Below are 23,130 nucleotides of genomic sequence, written 5' to 3' on the forward strand. Positions count from 1 at the left end.
TGACTTTACCTCAATAACAACGTGCTATGTGACGTACTTAGTTTTTACTTGTTTTCGCGATTTCCAAAAAGCGAGAGATCGTCCTCATCCGCGTACACATCGAGTCAGTCGAAGCGTAGCGAGCGAGCAAGTCACTGTACGTGTAAGCGAACTTTAATATAACGATTTGATTTGATATATCATTTCATTTATCACCACTGTCCTTCTCTCCTACAAATCAGAAGTGGTCCACGCCTACAGAGAAAATCCATTTGTGCCTGTTAAATACGACTTGCTCGCGGATATAAAATTTAATTTGTCTGTTTAAAACGGTGCTTCGACAATTTGTGATTTGACGACTAGCGACGGTAATAGTAGTTATCGCTATAAATTTTGTGCATATTGAATTGAAATTTGATATTGTTTCGGACTGCAATTATTGACTTGCAACGCTTGGCGTACTTTGTTGTCGTGAATTTGAATTGTTAACGGCTTTACATGTTACATACTTGTTATTGAGTGGTGGTGTTGTGAAATGGAGGGGTCACCTCGAAACGACTTAAACCAGTTAACGGTAATAAATTTAAGAGAAGTTGCACGATCTATTGGACAACCGATGGCGGGAACAAAAGCCGAATTGGTGACTCGGATACTGTCCGTCAAAGAACATATTTGGAGGGCGGCGGCTGAGCGGTTGAGTGATGGTGCAGCGCATAATTTGCCGATAGTGGATACTGACGCTAGTACGTCGGGGCAATCGAACTCAGATGAAGAGATCCATTCGGACCCAATGTCGCGTCCTGAAGAGGCTGCGGTAACACCGCATCATCGCGAAATGCCGCCAGAGCTGATGGCAAGAGAGCTCGAGCTGTTGCGACGGGAGAAGGCATTGCTGGAGCGAGAATTGAGCCTCGCTCGAAGGGAACAAAAAACATCGGTCGACGCGGGAAACAGTGTTAATAATAATTGCGTTTTCGATCCAAAATTTAATATTCAAGCCATTGGCAACCTATTGAACGAGTTCCACGGCGATTGCAATAATTTTGACATATGGAAAAAACAAGTCGAACTTTTACGCGTCACTTATCAACTCGATGAAAACGCGACTAAAATATTGATCAACTCGCGACTGAAAAATAAAGCATTGAATTGGTTTCACTCAAGACCAGAATATTTACAACTGAATACCACCGAGTTATTGCTAGAGATGTCTCGAGTCTTTAATAATCGGCCGAGCAAATCGACATTGAGAAAAAACTTGGAAAGTCGCAAATGGCGAAGCGGGGAAGCGTTCTCAGAATATTTCTATGAGAAAACAATTCTCGCAAATAAAGCATCGATTGATGAGGAGGAACTTATCGATTGTCTGATTGATGGAGTACCAGACCCTCACATGCGCAGTCAGGCAAAGATGTTCCGCTTTGCATCTGCGACGGACTTGTTGGATGCTTTTCGGAGTTTGTCACTGGATGTGGAATTGAAAAATAACGCAGAGCAAACTGTGAGAGGACAGCAATCAGGAACTTCGATGGAATCGCAACATAAAGAGGGAACTGCCACGATACGGAGCAATCCGGTTCGCTGCTATAACTGTGGAACACCCGGGCACCTTTCCAGAGATTGTAAGCGGGAGCCAAGGCGCGAGAAGGGCTCGTGCTTTGGATGCGGCAGCGTCGGACATCGCATACAAGGCTGTCCTAAATCACAACCAAAGGCAGAGAATACAACGAACATGATTCAAGCAATCCCGCCGGTCGCCCCATACTTGGTAAATCTTACATATCAGATTGCGAGTAACTCGAACGACGAGTATAAATGTTCATTAGTAGCGATGATCGATTCGGGATCTCCAATAAGCTTAATAAAAAAAAATTTTGTTCCCCTTGACAATTGTATTCCGGCGGTAGAAAACCAATCATTTTACGGTATTAATGGTACAAAATTAGAAATTTTAGGAATTTTTGAGAGAGATGTCGAGGTTAATAGTGTTATAATAAAAATTAAATTTTTTGTAGTACCGGACACAGCGATGACTTGCGCCGCATTGCTTGGTAGAGATTTTATTTCGTCACCGTCAATCAAAGTATTGTTGGGAGAAAAAGTTAACATTTCGCGAGCAGAATTGGAACCTGATGATAGCACAGATTTTTCAAAACAAGTTTTTCATATCTCATATACAAATCATCCATCGTCCGTTACCGAAACATTAAATATTGATCCCCGTCTCGATTTCAAAGTGAGAGGCCGTATTGAGCAGATATATAAAAACGAATATATTACGAAAACAAATAACGTATTTGCGCGCGGAGAGGTCGAAGTGATTATCAATTTAACGCATAACCGACCTATCAGTTTTAGACCGCGTAGACTTTCATTTGCTGACAAGGAAAAATTAAATCAAATGTTAGATAAATTATTACGGGAACAGATTATTAGACCAAGTAATTCACCATATGCTTTTCCGATTGTACTTGTACATAAAAAAAATGGCGAACGACGGTTATGTGTTGATTACCGCGAACTTAACAAAATAACTATAAAAGATAATTTTCCGACTCCGTTGATCGATGATCACTTGGATCAGCTGCGCGAAAAATCATACTTTTCAAGCCTCGACTTACGAGATGGCTTTCATCACGTGAAGGTCGCGGACGAGTCAATAAAATTTACTTCTTTTGTAACGCCTGCGGGTCAGTTTGAATTTCTAAAAATGCCCTTCGGACTGACAAACGCCCCACGAGTATTCCAGCGATACATTAATGACATTTTTCGTGACCTAATCCGGGCAAACAAAATATTAGTATATCTTGACGATATATTGATTGCGACAAAAGATATCGAGGAACATTTGGAAATCCTGGTAGGAGTTTTCAATTTAGCCCGACGATACGGATTGCAATTTCGTTTAGATAAGTGTTCGTTTTTGTATCGTAAAATTGTTTATCTCGGCTACTTGATCGATGAGAATGGTATTCGACCCAGCATGGCAAATGTGGAGTCTGTTGTCGACTTCCCAGTACCACGTAACGCAAAGGAGCTTCATAGATTTGTATGTCTCGCTAGTTATTTTCGACGCTTTATTAAAAACTTTTCAATTATAGCGAAACCACTTTACGAATTAATTAAAAAAAACGCGACCTTCCACTTTGGCCCCGAAGAAAACCACGTGTTTGAATTGCTGAAGAAAATGCTGTCATCACAACCGATTCTTGCTATATATTCACCAAAGTTGGTAACAGAGTTACATTGCGATGCGAGTGCGAGCGGATTTGGCGCAATATTATTGCAAAAACAGAATGATAACACCATGCGGCCTGTATCATATTTTAGTCGGAGAACCACTGCGACAGAAGCACGCTACCACAGCTTCGAATTAGAATGCTTGGCGGCCGTATATTCAATTAAAAGATTCCATATTTATTTGTCTGGAATTCCATTTACAATTATTACAGATTGCAATAGCTTCCGTCTCACGCTAAGCAAGCAAACCATTAATCCACGTATCTCTAGATGGGCGATGTTTTTACAAAACTATGATTTTAAAATCGAGCATCGTCCTGGCGAGCGTATGTCGCACGTCGACGCATTAAGCCGTTGTAATAGCATACTAGTTTTAGAAGCGAACACGTTCGAACAGGCATTGTCGATTCGACAAGATAAAGATCAAGAAATCGGTAAAATTCGGGATAAATTAGAGAATACAGAGGATAAATTTTACGAACTGAGGGATGGCTTAGTTTATCGTAAATTTAAAAATAAAAAATTATTATTTTATGTTCCTAACAGTATGGAGACTAATGTGATCCGTACTTGCCACGATGATTTAGGCCATCTTGGAATCGACAAAGTCATCGAACATATAACGAAAGTTTACTGGTTTCCAAACCTCAAAGAGAAAGTACGAGATTATATATCTAATTGTTTAAAGTGTGTGGAGTTTTCCCCGGCTTCCGGGAAGGCAGAGGGATACTTACACAATATTCCAAAAGGAAGGTTGCCATTCCAAACTCTACATGTTGATCATTACGGGCCATTACAAAAAACAGGAAAAGGATATCGCTATATACTATCTTTGGTCGACGGGTTTACAAAATTTATAAAATTATATCCTTGCAAATCTACGAAAACCGAGGAAGTTATACAATATTTGAAAGATTACTTTCGCACGTATAGTAAGCCCCGGCAATTGATAAGTGATCGAGGAACATGTTTCACGTCACAGTTATTTGAAAAATTTATGGAGGGGGAATCAATCCGCCACATTTTAATCGCTGTCGCTACTCCACGTGCTAATGGGCAGGTTGAGCGTTTCAACCGAGTTCTTACGCCGATGTTGGCAAAGCTATGCAAAACACCAGAAAAATGGGATAAAATATTAGAAGACGTCGAATTTTCCCTTAATAATACACGCTGTCGAGGCACGGGTAACACTCCTAGTCAATTATTATTTGGTATCGATCAATTAGGAACCGTGAACGATGAGATTCGTCTCTTCCTTAATCCGTATTGCGATGACGACAGAGATTTGGAAACCATTAGAGATCAGGCGGTAAATGTTATTAAAAATATCCAAAGTGCGAACGAAATTTATTATAATAGTAAGCGAAAGCGTGCGACCATTTATAAACAAGGCGATTACGTTATGATCCGCAATACTGATGTAACACCGGGGGTAAACAAAAAGTTAATCCCACAGTTCAAGGGTCCGTATGTCATAAAAAGCGTCCTTGATCACGACCGTTACGTCGTGTCAGATATTGAGGGCTTCCAAGTAACACAGTTACCATACACGGGAGTCGTGAGTTCAGACCATATAAAGATGTACACAAATAAAGAATAATAAGACAAATTCTACCATGTTGATGGGGAATAATCTAATGATGACAGCCGATTTCTATAGCGCTTATTGACTCGCAAATGTATAATGTATTGTTATATTAATCTTATTATTAGTAGCTTTATTTCATTTTACTACAAAGATTGACGATTATAGTGATGAAAGAATTTATTGTATTTATGCCCGAGACGGCCATAATGTCAGGCTGGCCGAGCTGTAGGCGGCTTGTAATATATATGGACCGCTACAAGTGTTGTGACACGTGCCTACCGAGTGACTTTACCTCAATAACAACGTGCTATGTGACGTACTTAGTTTTTACTTGTTTTCGCGATTTCCAAAAAGCGAGAGATCGTCCTCATCCGCGTACACATCGAGTCAGTCGAAGCGTAGCGAGCGAGCAAGTCACTGTACGTGTAAGCGAACTTTAATATAACGATTTGATTTGATATATCATTTCATTTATCACCACTGTCCTTCTCTCCTACAGATGGGTAGAATAAATAATTGAAATAAGAGTTGTGAAAATTGTATAAATTAAAAACCTCCAATCTTTCTTTAGTAAAACGGTAAGTAAAACGGTAGTAAACGGGTGTATATTAAGTAAAATTTATAAATGTACAGTTCTCAGGTCAACTACAATAAAGTTATACGCTTAAAAAGTTTACTGATTATTTGTCGTAATATACAATAAAAAATTACATATTAATTATTCAAGATACAAGTGAGAAATAAATATCATTAAAATATACAAAAAAAATTTATCAATTTGACTCTGAAAAGTAAGTGACATGGTTCTCAAAGTGCAAGGTTTCATTTGACTTACAATTTTCTTCAGAAACACAGAAGAAAAAGGTATTTGTATATAGTTTTGTATATTCACTTTGTTGTGTGTAGAGCTTTTAAAAATACGTTGAATCCTTATTCTAATCTAATCTTCTTCTAATGTAATACTTTTCGTATCTCAAATGTTGTAGTAATTATTCTGTAAGAGCTTTGACATTATTTCTAAATGGACATCGAGAAACATCATAGTTTTTTGAGAGCAGGCCGCCATGTTATTTTTCTGAGTCATTAACAAATTGGTACTCTGGAATTACGAGCAATTATTTTTCATTGTACGGACTAGTATGAATTTCAAATCAAATCTCTATAAACGACTATTATATTTTGTGCACTAAGAATAACATATCGCACTTATTTTCTAGAATCAAATTGTAATCAGTTTTACTTATATGTATGTATATTCAATGTGAACTTGCACCTTGAATAAAATATCACAGTTACTTTTCATGGTAATATATTATTACTAAATTTAGATAATATACACTTTACGTATGTTCACTTTGAACTGGCACCTTGAATAACATATCAGTTACATTTCGTGATAATTTATTATTAGATCGTTTAAATTTTTGAGTACCTTCTTTTGAACATGGCCTGACCTTTTCATTTTTATGATTTTTTTAGGATATATATAATTCTGATGACGTCAGCGGACGCGGACAGAGGAGAAGAAGAAGAAGAAAACGACGTTACTTCATTTTTCATGAAAAACGTCACTTTTTGACCGCTTGTATCTCCAGAACGGCTTGACCGATTTTATTCCTTCTTGGCTCAAATTACTCGTGGCAATGCCGCCTTTCAGGTTATATTACGTGCAATTCAAAATTTTTTATATTATAGTAGTTCTACACCCCCAAATAATGGACTTTGATGTTGCAGGATAAGAGACTTGTAGTGTCTTTTTTAAGGTCTTCTAGGGTTTAAACATGGCCGGAGACACGACCGCGTCTCCTAATATACATATGCCCTAGATCAATTGTTTTAATATTACAGCAAAAAAACAAAATTGCATTAAATAAGAACAATATTATTTATTGAAGATAAGAATATTATTTATTGAACAATAATATTAAATAATATAAATATTTTATGAATTAAGATACAATAAAATTTAAATATATACAATATATAGAAAGTTCATATTTATAATAAATGCAAAATAAACTTTTCGTCAGAAAATATATATGTACAGGATATATCATAAGTTACACCGCATTTCTGGGGAATGAATTCGTCAAGTCAAAATAAGTCGAAAATAAAGAATGACAAAATTACGTTATATATATATATATATATATATGTATCCTAAAAAAATCATAAAAATGAAAAGGTCAGGCCATGTTCAAAAGAAGGTACTCAAAAATTTAAACGATCTAATAATAAATTATCACGAAAAGTAACTGATATGTTATTCAAGAAGCCAGTTCAAAGTGAACATACGTAAAGTGTATATTATCTAAATTTAGTAATAATATATTACCATGAAAAGTAACTGTGATATTTTAAACCAAGTGATAAATATAAGGCCAACTTATCGAGCTGAATATTCGAGATGTTCAGTCAACTACCATTTATTACATGTATAAATTATAAAACTACAGTCATTATATTAAAACTAACGCAAATTACAATCATTCTATAAACGTTTCGACCGCACGCGGTCTTCTTCAGTATAATTATTGAAATATAAATTCTTACAATTCACATAATATCGAAATTTAATTATAGTTATTCAGAATCAAGAGTTTTTGAGCGATTAACGCGTGTTTCAATCCGTCCTGTCCAACAATGTTCGCCTCGATATAATCCCTGATTTTGTTCAGATCTCGGATAGTTTCATCGTTAATATGCGAGAAATTAACCCGTTCCGTAGGCGCTGCGATTAATAAAAAATTACCGATCAACGTATGTCCAAATTATAATATGTATCCCCTACAATTGGTAGTATGCTTACCTATCATCATTCTTCTTGACAATTTTGCTACTTATTAACAGTTATTAAGGATGACACATAACAAACCAACAATACAGAAAGACAGCTTATTTTAAACTCTACTTGATCGGAGAGCGTGCGTGTTTATATATGATCTAATATCTATGTTTTACTCGTTAATGTCCTATTTGTCCTATTATTATTTCTTGTTCGCTAATATATCCAAAATATCAAAATACGACTCGCTAAGTAACTCAGTATCTTTGTTTAAATTTAGTCCATTTTTTTGTTCCTTGATATGTAGCATCTCAGAAATGAGTCTTTTATAATAATTATTTTCGTTGTCCATGATCTTAACATTGTCCCAATTAAAAGTATGATGTTCATTTATTATGTGTTCAGAAATTACTGAATGTTTCGTTGAGTCCAACCTAATATTATTTTTATGTTCTTTTATTCGCGTCTGCAATTTCCTCTTTGTTTGGCCTACATAAGATGCATTACAATTATTGCAACTGATCTTATAAACCACATTCGAATTGCATGGATGTTTAGTTTTATCTTTCTGCGCTTTAATAATATTATCCAGTTTGTTGAGACATCTATACCCTACCATACAATTTTTATTTTTTACCGAGGAAACAATCATTTCTGAGATCCCATCTATATACGGAATGACAAAGAATTTTTTACTGACCGAGTCATTTCTTATACTTTTTGTTCTTTCTATGTTGGCCTGTCTCTCTATAATGCTCCCCTTAGATATGATGTGTTCTATCCGATGATTAATTTTGTTAAAAATCAGATCAAGAGGGTAACCATTGCTTCTGAGTATATTAATAATTAACTCCAAATTTTTATTAAAAAATAGTGGATGTGATAGCAATAGACATCTGTCTACAAGGTTATATATTATTCCAATTTTGTGGCATAATGGGTGGTTTGAATAAAATGATAACGTCCTTCCTGAGAAGGTTTCTTTTTGATACCAGTCTATATATATTTTGTTATTAATAATTTTAAGTGATAAATCTAAGAAATTCAAGCTATGGTTAACCTCTTGTTCGACCTTGAATTTAAGTCTTTCATGATAGTTGTTAAAATTATTCACAATCTGAGTCATATTAGTCATAGAGGTGGCCACTATTATGTCATCCACATAACGAAAATAAAACAAACATTCCAAATTCAACGCTTTGAGAACTGTATCCTCAAGATCTTGCATAACCAGGTCTGCAATAATTGGTGATAACGGTGACCCCATAGGAGGATCGTATTTTGATATTTTGGATATATTAGCGAACAAGAAATAATAATAGGACAAATAGGACATTAACGAGTAAAACATAGATATTAGATCATATATAAACACGCACGCTCTCCGATCAAGTAGAGTTTAAAATGAGCTGTCTTTCTGTATTGTTGGTTTGTTATGTGTCATCCTTAATAACTGTTAATAAGTAGCAAAATTGTCAAGAAGAACGATGATAGGTAAGCATACTACCAATTGTAGGGGATACATATTATAATTTGGACATACGTTGATCGGTAATTTTTTATTAATCGCAGCGCCTACGGAACGGGTTAATTTCTCGCATATTAACGATGAAACTATCCGAGATCTGAACAAAATCAGGGATCATATCGAGGCGAACATTGTTGGACAGGACGGATTGAAACACGCGTTAATGGCTCAAAAACTCTTGATTCTGAATAACTATAATTAAATTTCGATATTATGTGAATTGTAAGAATTTATATTTCAATAATTATACTGAAGAAGACCGCGTGCGGTCGAAACGTTTATAGAATGATTGTAATTTGCGTTAGTTTTAATATAATGACTGTAGTTTTATAATTTATACATGTAATAAATGGTAGTTGACTGAACATCTCGAATATTCAGCTCGATAAGTTGGCCTTATATTTATCACTTTGTTTTCAATATACGAGCGACAATTGTATTAATTTATTTTTAATATACGCTGGCCTTACAATGCGTCAATTTAACACAAAACGGACTGATTACTATTTTAATTTTAATTTTATTCATAGAGTTTTTGGAAGAATAACCGCAGATTATTTTAAACAATGGATTAATGTGAATTACTTGTTAATAAGAGCGAGAGCAAAATTGGAATTTTTAAGAAATTGTAAAAATGGCGATATTTTTCCTACACATTTAGAAGGTTTTTGCCGCATTAAATTTAACGTTTTTCATCACAGATCGATCAGAAGACTAGATAGTATGTTGTACAAATTCAAAACAAATGCGATGAGCATTGAAATCTTTGATTTGCATAGACAGGTAGAGTCATTACAAAATAGGATTTTTCATCTCACCAGCGGGTTATTTAATCGTTTACCTGTACTCGCGTGGAATAGAATTTTCGAACATCATAACATTGCTTTTAAAAATTGCCACAACAGATTGGTTACTGCACACGAAAAGAAATTCCATTGGCTTAGGAGAAAACAACACTATAAGTATATCAACAGCATCAAACCTATAGATATACATTGTTCTTTACATTTTGAAACTTCACAACCGACGAAAATATCACAAAATTCTCTCAGGGCAATCACTAATGATGCCAAGGAGATCAATATACACATAGAAGCCAATAAATTTCTCAATGATACAATTAACTCTTTGGAAAATACTAATAAAAAATGGTTTGTTAATCTTTCCAACACAGACATTCCGCCTAACGTTTCTAATCTGTTGCAAATGGGTGATAAATTCTGTCTTCCGAATATTAGTAAAAAAACAGCGATACATGAATTCATCAAGGACATAGAGAGTAATAGCAAACGAAATAATATTAATAATCTCACAACGATCAGAAATATCGCGGTTCCAAAATTTGCACAACTTCTGAACACGAAGGATAAAAATGACGTAAGTCAACAAAAATTACTTGGCGCACACAGAGATTTAATAAAATTTTGTAAAGACAATCCGAATGTTCTATTCACACGCGCGGACAAGGGTAATGCTACGGTGGCAATGGAAAGATCTTATTATATTAACAAAATGGAAAACGTTTTAAAAGATGTCAACACTTACACTATTGTTAAAAAAAATCCGTGCAAAAAAATAGAGAACGATTTGAATGATTTGTTGAAGAGATGGCTTAAGGAAGATTATATTTCAAAAAACGAATATTATAAATTACGTTGTAGTGATTCTCTCCTTCCAAAAGCGTATGGATTACCTAAAATCCATAAGGAAAACTATCCAGTTAGAATCATAGTTTCATCGGTTGATACAGCTCTATACTCGCTGGCTTCGTTTTTACAAAACACCTTACGAACTAGCCTACCCAAAGCGAAAAGTCATATTAATAATAGTTTTGATTTGTACAGCATATTGTCTGGTAAAAAGATTGATGAGAATAATAGGATGTTTTCCTTGGATGTGGTGTCTTTGTTTACGAACGTTCCTCTGGATCTTGCGATTGACGGTATTAACGATAGATGGGATCACATTGGAATACATACTAAAATACCGAAAAACGAATTTCTGGGGGGTATAAAATTCATATTGACTTCTACATATTTTACATTTGATGACATAATTTATAAACAGACGTTTGGGACTCCTATGGGGTCACCGTTATCACCAATTATTGCAGACCTGGTTATGCAAGATCTTGAGGATACAGTTCTCAAAGCGTTGAATTTGGAATGTTTGTTTTATTTTCGTTATGTGGATGACATAATAGTGGCCACCTCTATGACTAATATGACTCAGATTGTGAATAATTTTAACAACTATCATGAAAGACTTAAATTCACGGTCGAACAAGAGGTTAACCATAGCTTGAATTTCTTAGATTTATCACTTAAAATTATTAATAACAAAATATATATAGACTGGTATCAAAAAGAAACCTTCTCAGGAAGGACGTTATCATTTTATTCAAACCACCCATTATGGAACAAAATTGGAATAATATATAACCTTGTAGACAGATGTCTATTGCTATCACATCCACTATTTTTTAATAAAAATTTGGAGTTAATTATTAATATACTCAGAAGCAATGGTTACCCTCTTGATCTGATTTTTAACAAAATTAATCATCGGATAGAACACATCATATCTAAGGGGAGCATTATAGAGAGACAGGCCAACATAGAAAGAACAAAAAGTATAAGAAATGACTCGGTCAATAAAAAATTCTTTGTCATTCCGTATATAGATGGGATCTCAGAAATGATTGTTTCCTCGGTAAAAAATAAAAATTGTATGGTAGAGTATAGATGTCTCAACAAACTGGATAATATTATTAAAGCGCAGAAAGATAAAACTAAACATCCATGCAATTCGAATGTGGTTTATAAGATCAGTTGCAATAATTGTAATGCATCTTATGTAGGCCAAACAAAGAGGCAATTGCAGACGCGAATAAAAGAACATAAAAATAATATTAGGTTGGACTCAACGAAACATTCAGTAATTTCTGAACACATAATAAATGAACATCATACTTTTAATTGGGACAATGTTAAGATCATGGACAACGAAAATAATTATTATAAAAGACTCATTTCTGAGATGCTACATATCAAGGAACAAAAAAATGGACTAAATTTAAACAAAGATACTGAGTTACTTAGCGAGTCGTATTTTGATATTTTGGATATATTAGCGAACAAGAAATAATAATAGGACAAATAGGACATTAACGAGTAAAACATAGATATTAGATCATATATAAACACGCACGCTCTCCGATCAAGTAGAGTTTAAAATGAGCTGTCTTTCTGTATTGTTGGTTTGTTATGTGTCATCCTTAATAACTGTTAATAAGTAGCAAAATTGTCAAGAAGAACGATGATAGGTAAGCATACTACCAATTGTAGGGGATACATATTATAATTTGGACATACGTTGATCGGTAATTTTTTATTAATCGCAGCGCCTACGGAACGGGTTAATTTCTCGCATATTAACGATGAAACTATCCGAGATCTGAACAAAATCAGGGATCATATCGAGGCGAACATTGTTGGACAGGACGGATTGAAACACGCGTTAATGGCTCAAAAACTCGTGATTCTGAATAACTATAATTAAATTTCGATATTATGTGAATTGTAAGAATTTATATTTCAATAATTATACTGAAGAAGACCGCGTGCGGTCGAAACGTTTATAGAATGATTGTAATTTGCGTTAGTTTTAATATAATGACTGTAGTTTTATAATTTATACATGTAATAAATGGTAGTTGACTGAACATCTCGAATATTCAGCTCGATAAGTTGGCCTTATATTTATCACTTTGTTTTCAATATACGAGCGACAATTGTATTAATTTATTTGTGATATTTTATTCAAGGTGCAAGTTCACATTGAATATACATACATATAAGTAAAACTGATTACAATTTGATTCTAGAGAATAAGTGCGATATGTTATTCTTAGTGCACAAAATATTGTATAATAGTCGTTTATAGAGATTTGATTTGAAATTCATACTAGCCCGTACAATGAAAAATAATTGCTCGTAATTCCAGAGTACCAATTTGTTAATGACTCAGAATGATATTAGGGATATCCCATCGACGATCGTACATTTTCACAACATTTTTCTCGGACGGATTGATTTGTGGCAGTTCAGATTTGAATATAGATCTCAGTCGATTATATTCTACAATAGCTCTCGAGTTTGCTTTAACTGATGCTGGATTGAAATTTATCAAATGTAGGCCTTCCAATTTACTTACTTGTGACAAACCTACATAGGCTTGACCATCACTGAATACAGTCGTTCCTAAATCCATCATTGCATTGTTACATGTAATTCCTTCGATTATAAATAATTCGACATTCTTTAATTTGTTTCTCAAAATTTTCAAGACCATGTCTGACAATTGCGTATATTTTGGTGTAGATTCATGACTAACCGGTAGTTGAAACATTCTATGGATTGTCAAGCCATCGATATTAAATGCTGCGATACCCGTGGGAGCAGATATGGTAGTCGTTTTTTCCAAATTTATTCTGATTCAATGTTTAATCGTTTCAATTAGAAAACTTTTCCCTGTACCACCCTCGCCACTTACGTACAATCGCAGAATCTGATTTTTATCTTGTAAAACTTGGCATACTCCATCAAAGACTCTTTTCTGGTCTTTGTTCAAATGCGACATCATATGCGATAAATCAATCGGGTCGTCAATCTTACCACAATCTTCCAGATCTTTCATTGCGTCGTCAGCTTTTATCGGATTACAATCCAGTTCATCGTCATCGGATTTGTCTCTGTCTGCTGTTTCCAGATCATTTTCGCGCTTCTCGATTAATTCAGCAACGTTCTCAAAAGCTTTCTGTATTTCTTCGAGCCTTTTGTGATATTTCATTGCCTTCGTTAAAACAGACTCTGAATTCTTAAAGGCATCCGTGTAAGTCTCGAATGTACCTTTGAATTCACTCAAATCTCTCCATGGTTTGAACAGAAGCAGCGAGTAAAAGTATTTTTCGGGTTCAGTTTTTATATTAAATCGATAATGGTTTATTAAATAACCCTCTTTTCGTTTTTTTTAAAATAAACCCGATGCCAGTTTGTAACACTTGACTTCGTCATTATTTGACATCTGTTTCGTAATTTCCCAGAATCTGGCAAAATCGTACAAATTCAATGATTCTAATTCCTGAGGTCTATTTGGATAGTAATTATCGATGAGTGACGAACAGTAAATATTCGTAGAATTTTCATCAAGAGCTTAAATTTCATTAAATGTTTTAACTTTTCTATTTCTCACCTCATTAACATCGATCCATTTGACCATGGTATCATTATCCGTACCGTACAAGGGATTCCATAATAGTGTATCCGCAGCTTCTAAAGCACCGCATTCTCTGTTATTTAATGAACGCATTGCAAAATTCCACAGTTTTGATGTCAAGGACTTATTCGAATCTATCACTTCAAAGTCTGTATTGCATTTTTCCGACTTTGTCGTGTATTTTGTTAAATATGAGTTTAAAAACTCTGATTTTTCTCTAATAAATGGTATGTCCATATTTCCCTCCCAGGCTAATTTAATAGACGGATTATAATCATTTATAAACTTTTCCGACTCCTTGCGAGGAAGATCGTACAATCTGCTCTTACTGCGTAAATTTTTTCTACCGACTATCGAAGTGATAACGTCTCTTAAAACGAAATTCTCAGTAACTGGCCGAGGAAAATCGAACCGACACTTTCTGTATATATTAGTTTCCGTTTTTTTGTACGCATGCAATACGAGTTATGTTTATGATTCTGATCACTTATTACCGTATCGTACAACGTTGGCGAAACATTTTCATCTGGAATTTCACACGTTATGTATTTTTGAATAAACGTAGCAACTTCTTCATCCGGCGATTTTCCTAATACTGGAGCATCTTTTATCCAAATCATACAATGCATGTGCTGGATACTTCTACGTTGATATTCCAGTCGCCAGAAGTAATGAATAACCTTTCCTATTGGATTATCGGACGAACAAATAAAATCAATCATGGCTTTGAATTTTATGCACATGAATCTAGAAGTACTTACAGGATCGTATGCGATTAGTTCGCTGATGCCTAACTTCTCTTTATCGGGATTCATATCTCGTAAATATTCACCCAAATCGGACCATTTCCATTCACTAGGACTCAAAGTCAAAAACCATGTCGCTGGACCGTAATGCAAAGTCATGCATTTTACATTATTGGACGGTTGTCGCCAAAATTGATCCGTATTTCTCAATTTTGCGAAAATACTCATTAAATTCGATTTTAATTGGTAACCTTTCAATTCGTTCAAGTATCTACCAGCAGTGCATCTCTCTCGTGGGTTAGTAACCATCATCGTATAATAGATACCACTTTTCAACTGTCGGTAGTTAGCATCATTGAGAAGGAAGAACAGATACTGCAGATTCAACCTGAATCTACTATGTTTTGACATCAATCGTGTTCTAATAAATAAATATTCCGGCAATGCAAAGTTTCTATCTTCTCGTTGTCCATTGACACCATCAGGATATAAATCAGGGAAACACATGACATCCAGATATTTATAACGATTATCCATTGGAAAATCTTTAATTTTCACCATTCGATAAAGCTTCAATGCAGATTCGTTATCGATTCTTTTCGCGTGTATTGGGTATATTGTATACTGATCGTTAATATCCGAATGTTCAGTGATTTGTGTGAGAAAAGCCGTACGTTTTAAAACGGTTTGATCATTATTATTTTTGTTTCGCTGTACATTGTACAAATTCAATGCTGGTAATTCCTCAACCACCTCATTTATTTCGTCATTGTCGCTTTCCTCATCGACAATCCTATATTCTGTTTCCTGCAACTTATCCTTTAATAGATCATTAGATGACGCTGGAAGACAAATTTTTGAGTAATGAGGATTATTTTCTTTCAACCATTGTAAAGCCTTATCCATTTTATTAATATCTACCAAATTTTCCCAAACCACTTTAGATTTCTTGGGTATACCTCGAACGAGAATGTGCAACTCGTGATTCAAATTTATAGGATCTTCCGGAGGACATACCTTATCCAATGTTTCTTGTAAAGACAGAGGCAAATGAAATGTTCTACCTTTTCCTAAACAGAGTTCGATTATATAAGTTTCTTGATTTAAAATGTGCTATATTTAAATCATTTAATTATTTTTTTCGTTCAAGTACAATTAACAGCAAAAACTGCTCTAGAAACTCTAGAAACTAGAGAAAAATGTTTCAAATAAAAGTTAGAATTTTGAGAGGAAAATAAATTGACACTACTAACTTTTTCCGAAAGAGCGATTTTTAAGATTATTTGAGTCATTTATGTTGTTTGAAATGGAATCATATTTTTTAACATAAAAAAAGTATATATATATTTATATGTGTACACGTATGTATTAGTACATAGCATTTACGCGTACAAAGAAAAAAAGTTATTTTAATCTCTACTGACAGTAACTTGATTAATCCAGCTACAAAATAAAAATATACGCACACGCACACACACACACATATTCTAACGTTTTTTAGATATTTAATACTTAAATATAGAGGCATTATATTTTTAATAATACTGCTAACAATAAAAAATAGATTCATATGCAGCACCAGACAAGTAACACAAATTTTTTTAATTATACTATTTTTTTAATTTATGTTATATTACATTTTAGGTATTTTAGGTTTGACATTATGTATATATGTAAACATTTCTTTTAAATAGTAATTAATCGATAACACATGCGTAAGAAAAATTTTATTTATTCCACACAATTTTATCAATTTCTTCATTTTTTCTCAATTACAAAAAATTCTGAAAAGATGAAATTACGTTGATGTATCAGTTTATTGTTATTCGCCAAATCTTGTACTTCACGCCATTAGGTATAGTACCTGCAAATATAAATTGAAGATACCATTTTAAAACCGGTTTAGATTCGACGCTTGCAATAATTATATCGTGACTATTTATTTGATTGGGAATTTTAAATAGTGATAGGTCAGATGTCGCTAATACTATTTAATTTTTTGTTTTTAATTTTTAATATATATATATATTTTTTTTTTCTTCCTTCTCGCGAATCCAGGAGTTATTTAACCAAGCGAATATTCCTAAAACTCAGTTATTTTTAATTGTTCGCATCTGTAGTAAACATTTCTAAAAACCAGATTTCGCGAGCCGCAGTAAGGCCGTTTAGTATAATCATGAGGAATAATCATGATGTACTATATCCGGACACATAACATCTTGACTAAGCAATTCTTATATTGGACAACCATGAAATTTAACATAAATATCGACACCGTTTGATTACCAACACATGGTTAAAAATGCGTAATTCATTTGCATTTAATGTAATGTACCTAATTATACACTGAAGAAGACATCAGTTAATGTTCGAAACGTTTGTAATTAATAATAAATTTTTATAATATTTTATAAATACCGCTCGTTTTAGGCCTTTTATAATATCAATTTTATTATTTTTTTAAATGACGACGAGCTTGATTTTTATTTAAATTTGTTAAATTAATTATTTTTTAATTTGTTTTATTATTTATTGGCGCTTGATTACTTCTTGTTATTTTTTATTTTATTATTTTGAAGTATAAAATGTTATAATTTATAAGTTTTGTTGATAAAGCTGTATAAAAGTTTACATCTCACTGATTAAAATGCTATTTAGATATAATAATAAGAATATTTAAGTCGGCTTCTTGATTTTTAAAAACGCGATCTACACTTCATTCCTCTCGGCTATAGAGCCACACGCGATATTATTGCGACAATTAAGTAGATCGTGTTTTTAAAAATCAAGGAGCCGACTTAAATATTCTTATTATTGTTTCGTCGCGTCTGGGCCTAATTACGACGCTTTGGGGGTATAAACATTGAGAGAAATATTGATTCGTAAGTGTCTGAATAGCTCAGTTGGAAGAGCAGTCGCCCGCCAAGCGGAAGGTCTCGGGTTCGATTCCCGATTCAGCCGACTTTCGAACCAATATTTTTCTCGCCTATTTCTTTACAGGGGAAGTTAAGAGAGGGAACAAGGGAAATTTCTGAGATCCCAACCATAGGATTCAAATTCTTTAGTTTCCAAATTTTCTTTCTTTCTTAATTGTCGTAATAACATCGCGTGTGGCTCTATGGCCGAGAGGAATGAAGTGTAGATCTATTTAGATATGTTATAGCCCAGCAAACACAGAATATAAATATTATATAACCTAAGTGAAACATATAATATAACATACGTTACATTATAAAAATATAACAGTTACCTTACTAAAAAGTAACATGTAATGTAATACATGTTACACTATATTTATATTATAGTTATATAACTTTACTTTATACTTACAAACATAACTAAGTTATGAAACTATTATATTACTTTGTTATAGTATTCACCTACTATGGTGAATGCTATAACAAAGTAATATAATAGTTTCATAACTTAGTTATGTTTGTAAGTATAAAGTAAAGTTATATAACTTGCGACGTGACATTTTTTTGTCCGTCACAAGGGCCGACGGCCCGGCCGGGAAGGCGAGAAATTCGGGAACCTTTGCTCTCTCGCCAACCTTTGAGAGAGAGAAAGCACCCAAAATATAATTTTTGCGTTTTCTTCCGCGTCGGAGAATGCGCCCCGCGCATCCGTCCCGCGTATTACTTATATTTATATTTTTTTTAGCGATTTTTGCGTTTTGGCGAGCGACTTTATGCAGGGTACGTGTCTCAACCGGGGAAGCAGAAAGAGAGAAAGAGAGAGAGAGAGAGAGAGAGAGTGAGAGGACGAAGAGGACGAAGAGGACGATTTCGGACCAAGCAGATGCCACTACGTCCGGATCACGCCCGGTAAATATTGTTCACACACAGATTTTCTTGATTGCTCATCCCTTTAAGAACCTGGATACTGCCATAAAATATTCCTTCTTCCGCAGAGATTCCGGCAAGAGACGGGGATGGCCACTCTCTCGCGAGAGGCGAGAGAGCCCCGGAAACAAAAGACGCGGGAGATACACTACCTCGAGCCTCAGCCTATCCAAATATACAAAAATTCGCAATCGATCAATCAATCGATCTGACGGATTTTTGGAGGAACAGCAAAGGGGCGCGCTCGTAGAATTCTTCCCGACGAGATGTATAGAGGAACAGCGGACCTCAAGGTGGGAGAACAGAGAAACGGCGAGAGAAATTATCATCGAGCGAATTCGCAGGGTTCCGTGGGACGCCCGGCGGCCCTGCCAGGATAAAGAGTGCCATGGGTGGAAAATGCCCAAATTCTTATCGGCGTGATCCCGGCAGGCCTCTCGCTCGTCACTGTCTGGCGGAACGTGGCCGAGAGCAGAGATTCCTGACTGCGGATGCCGAAACATCAACGACCTCGCAGAAACCGGTGAGACGAACGGCCCTAGACTGTAAAGCCGCTAATTTTCGCGTAGATTATTCGGGAGAGACACGCGTCGCGACCGCGGCCGGTTAATCATTAATAGTCTTCGTCGTTTCGAGAGATTGAGAGAAAATTTCGAAGTATTACGCGTCAAATTTTGTTTCGGCGCCCGGCCGACCGCGTGCTCTCTCTCGCGCGCACATTAAGGGGATGCCGGAGCGTTGGCCGAACTCCGACGGGTTAGCGCCCTCATTTGAGAGGAACTAAAATTGTCGATAATTACCGACAATTTTAATTCCGCTATTATCGACAGTAATATATATATGCCAAAAAGCCATTTTAGTGTGTTCAACATATTGAAATCAGACAACATAATATATTTTTACTGTCAAATCATCTCGCACACGCATCTAAGCGTGTCAATGACAATAAAACATACATATATAAATGTGTCTCTTTATGACATAGTTGAACACTGTGACCGTGCGATCTCTTATTTTGATTGGAATCGAACTTACAACGGCCCAGGTTGCTCGCTTTCGTCATCTATGCGGTCGCCAGTTGTTTTTACCTTATAAACAACAAGGTTACTTACGGTCGTTGATTCCACGTGACAACGTTGACATGCTGGTTCCCTTAAGTGGATCTTTGTACCGCTTGGATTATTAATTTCCCTTTTCTGTTTTAGGTCGTCGTGGGATGCTGGATTCCTCCTTCTCATCGCCGTAGACATTCGAGGATTTGCTGGACTGGATCGCCGTGGGATGGACAATAATGGGTAAGTGAATTCACGCGTTATTTAACCAGGTAAATATAATATATATTTTTCTTTTCAGGTTTCGCACAGATTCTATATTCCCGTTTACAAACACTGTACAAAGTGATTTGTTACTAGTCCGCGTTTCTGAGCTCTTGGTGGTAAGAAGCCCGATTGAGTTCCCCGTGGTTCAGAACTCTACAGAACAGAACAGAACAGAACTCTCTCTGAACCTCGAAGCCTTGCCGCGCTGGTTTATATGTACCGCAAGGTCACCCCTCTATTGACCCGCTGGCCAATCGTGTTCTTCCGCCCCGCCAAGGGCCTGCTGACTACTCAGCGCGTTGCGCGCGCGCGCATGCTTTATGCTCGGCTCAACAAAAGTTCTATTTTTTATATTATATTTACACTATGTACATATCCTTATAGATAGGATAGTGACTTAGCGAAAAATTATCTTTCGGCATCCTACAATATCGATGCTATTTGGGATGTAATTACAATATATAAATAACATATGTCATATTACAAATGTTACATCTATGAGTGAGAAATTACCGTATATGTTACATGTAACATGCACGTTATATAGTATTATATACATGTAACATAGCAGTTATATTTTGTGTTTGCTGGGTGCATTTTCTTTACAATTGGTCTCATTATTATGTGCATAAAAATAAAAAGTATGATAACGTAAAACTGAATATTTTACAAAGATATAATTTTATGTCAAACAATTGCTTCGAATTTTTATAATTCAAAAAGTACTTCATGAAAAAATGTTTTATTATAATATAATATAAAATTAGTAATTAGCTCTGTTAAATTAATAATTGTAAACAAAGGAGGGCTATAAGAGCTATTAAACATAACAAGTTATCAGATAATATTAAAAAATGTAACAAAACTTTATTTGAACGTAGCAAGAAATAAATAAGAAGTGATCATTTATTCGCATTTTAACGAAATAATATATACATAAGAAATACACATTAGAGCGAACGTTTCGGCTGACATTTCGAGCCTTCCTCAGCGCAATACAAATATTATATAAATTGAAATGTAATATTGAACATTAAAGACGGCAATCAACGATGTCAAGATAATAAAAAGTCAGTTTTTTGTCTCATTACATATGTTTCTAAATAAGTCATCGCGTGTGACAAGTGCAAATTTTTGATACATACTGAGATCGAGCGACAGTGCCATGTAATCACTGTGTATAGGCCTCCTGATTTATTGGTCAAGGGAGATATCCTGATTGAATCGTCATTTTATTATAATGCTTTGGAAAGCTGTCGAGATAAGCTACAAGAATATCTAATAAAAAATAAAGGATTTTAAAAAGTTGACCTATAAATGATCTCAAAATTTGACACCTAGGTAAAAGTCAACACCTTTAGTATTTTTTTCATAAGACCACTATTTTCGGAGATAATTGGCCATTGCCAGATTTTTGAATCACCATGTACATATTATATATATAAGAGTTTTAACAAGGCTCTGTAATATAAATATAAATTTAACGTATAAGACGGGCAACAAGAGCCAAATCGCGGATGACAATGCGTTATCCTAACGAAACTAAATAATTTTTCGTTAGAATTAAATACCGGTGCACAAGGCACCAAATTTTTACTTGGACACGGCCAAGATTTTAAATATGAAATAATCTCATATTTTGAGATTTAATTTCAATACCCCTTTAAACCCCCCTACGGAAAATAAATAAATGAATGCAAGAGAAAAATATAGATCCGAAAATCGCTGAATCGGGAATCGAACCCGAGACCTTTCGCTTGCCGGGCGACTGCTCTTCCAGCTGAGCTATTCAGATCCTTTCGATTCTATACTTTTCTCTGTTATATATATTAATGTTGGTAAACAAACGCATTTTTTAAGCCAGCGTGTATCAAATATAAGAGTTTTAACAAGGCTCTGTAATATAAATATAAATTTAACGTATAAGACGGGCAACAAGAGCCAAATCGCGGATGACAATGCGTTATCCTAACGAAACTAAATAATTTTTCGTTAGAATTAAATACCGGTGCACAAGGCACCAAATTTTTACTTGGACACGGCCAAGATTTTAAATATGAAATAATCTCATATTTTGAGATTTAATTTCAATACCCCTTTAAACCCCCCTACGGAAAATAAATAAATGAATGCAAGAGAAAAATATAGATCCGAAAATCGCTGAATCGGGAATCGAACCCGAGACCTTTCGCTTGCCGGGCGACTGCTCTTCCAGCTGAGCTATTCAGATCCTTTCGATTCTATACTTTTCTCTGTTATATATATTAATGTTGGTAAACAAACGCATTTTTTAAGCCAGCGTGTATCAAATATAAGAGTTTTAACAAGGCTTTGTAATATAAATATAAATTTAACGTATAAGACGGGCAACAAGAGCCAAATCGCGGATGACAATGCGTTATCCTAACGAAACTAAATAATTTTTCGTTAGAATTAAATACCGGTGCACAAGGCACCAAATTTTTACTTGGACACGGCCAAGATTTTAAATATGAAATAATCTCATATTTTGAGATTTAATTTCAATACCCCTTTAAACCCCCCTACGGAAAATAAATAAATGAATGCAAGAGAAAAATATAGATCCGAAAATCGCTGAATCGGGAATCGAACCCGAGACCTTTCGCTTGCCGGGCGACTGCTCTTCCAGCTGAGCTATTCAGATCCTTTCGATTCTATACTTTTCTCTGTTATATATATTAATGTTGGTAAACAAACGCATTTTTTAAGCCAGCGTGTATCAAATATAAGAGTTTTAACAAGGCTTTGTAATATAAATATAAATTTAACGTATAAGACGGGCAACAAGAGCCAAATCGCGGA

General features: G+C 34.9%; 2 protein-coding genes and 1 non-coding gene across 3 annotated transcripts; all 3 read left to right on the top strand.

Moving 5' to 3' along the window:
- Positions 1–240: 240 nt before the first annotated feature.
- LOC146719445 (uncharacterized) lies at positions 241–3,782 on the top strand. Its single transcript, XM_085490143.1, has 3 exons — positions 241–3,002; positions 3,432–3,653; positions 3,766–3,782. Exons 1-3 carry the CDS (start codon positions 515–517, stop codon positions 3,780–3,782), a joined length of 2,727 nt encoding a protein of 908 aa, XP_085346269.1. The 5' UTR covers positions 241–514.
- Positions 3,783–4,130: 348 nt separating this feature from the next.
- On the top strand, positions 4,131–5,152 carry LOC146719446 (uncharacterized). The gene has a single exon (XM_085490133.1). It carries the CDS (start codon positions 4,217–4,219, stop codon positions 4,817–4,819), a length of 603 nt encoding a protein of 200 aa, XP_085346259.1. The 5' UTR covers positions 4,131–4,216; the 3' UTR covers positions 4,820–5,152.
- A 12,879-nt stretch (positions 5,153–18,031) lies between these two features.
- On the top strand, positions 18,032–18,104 carry TRNAG-GCC (transfer RNA glycine (anticodon GCC)). The gene has a single exon. It is a non-coding gene; the product is annotated as a tRNA-Gly (tRNA).
- The last annotated feature ends 5,026 nt before the right edge of the window (positions 18,105–23,130 follow it).

The sequence above is a fragment of the Nylanderia fulva genome, unplaced genomic scaffold, assembly GCF_048542155.1.
Source record: "Nylanderia fulva isolate GAGA-0341 unplaced genomic scaffold, ASM4854215v1 Scaffold98, whole genome shotgun sequence".
Taxonomy (NCBI): Eukaryota; Metazoa; Arthropoda; class Insecta; order Hymenoptera; family Formicidae; genus Nylanderia; species Nylanderia fulva.

Excerpts from the sequence above, each read along its gene's own strand:
- LOC146719445 (XM_085490143.1), top strand. The coding sequence starts at position 515 with ATGGAGGGGTCACCTCGAAACGACTTAAACCAGTTAACGGTAATAAAT. Across the intron at positions 3,003-3,431 it reads TGTCGACTTCCCAGTACCAC|ATTGCAATAGCTTCCGTCTC; the intron begins GTAACGCAAAGG and ends CAATTATTACAG.
- LOC146719446 (XM_085490133.1), top strand. The coding sequence starts at position 4,217 with ATGGAGGGGGAATCAATCCGCCACATTTTAATCGCTGTCGCTACTCCA.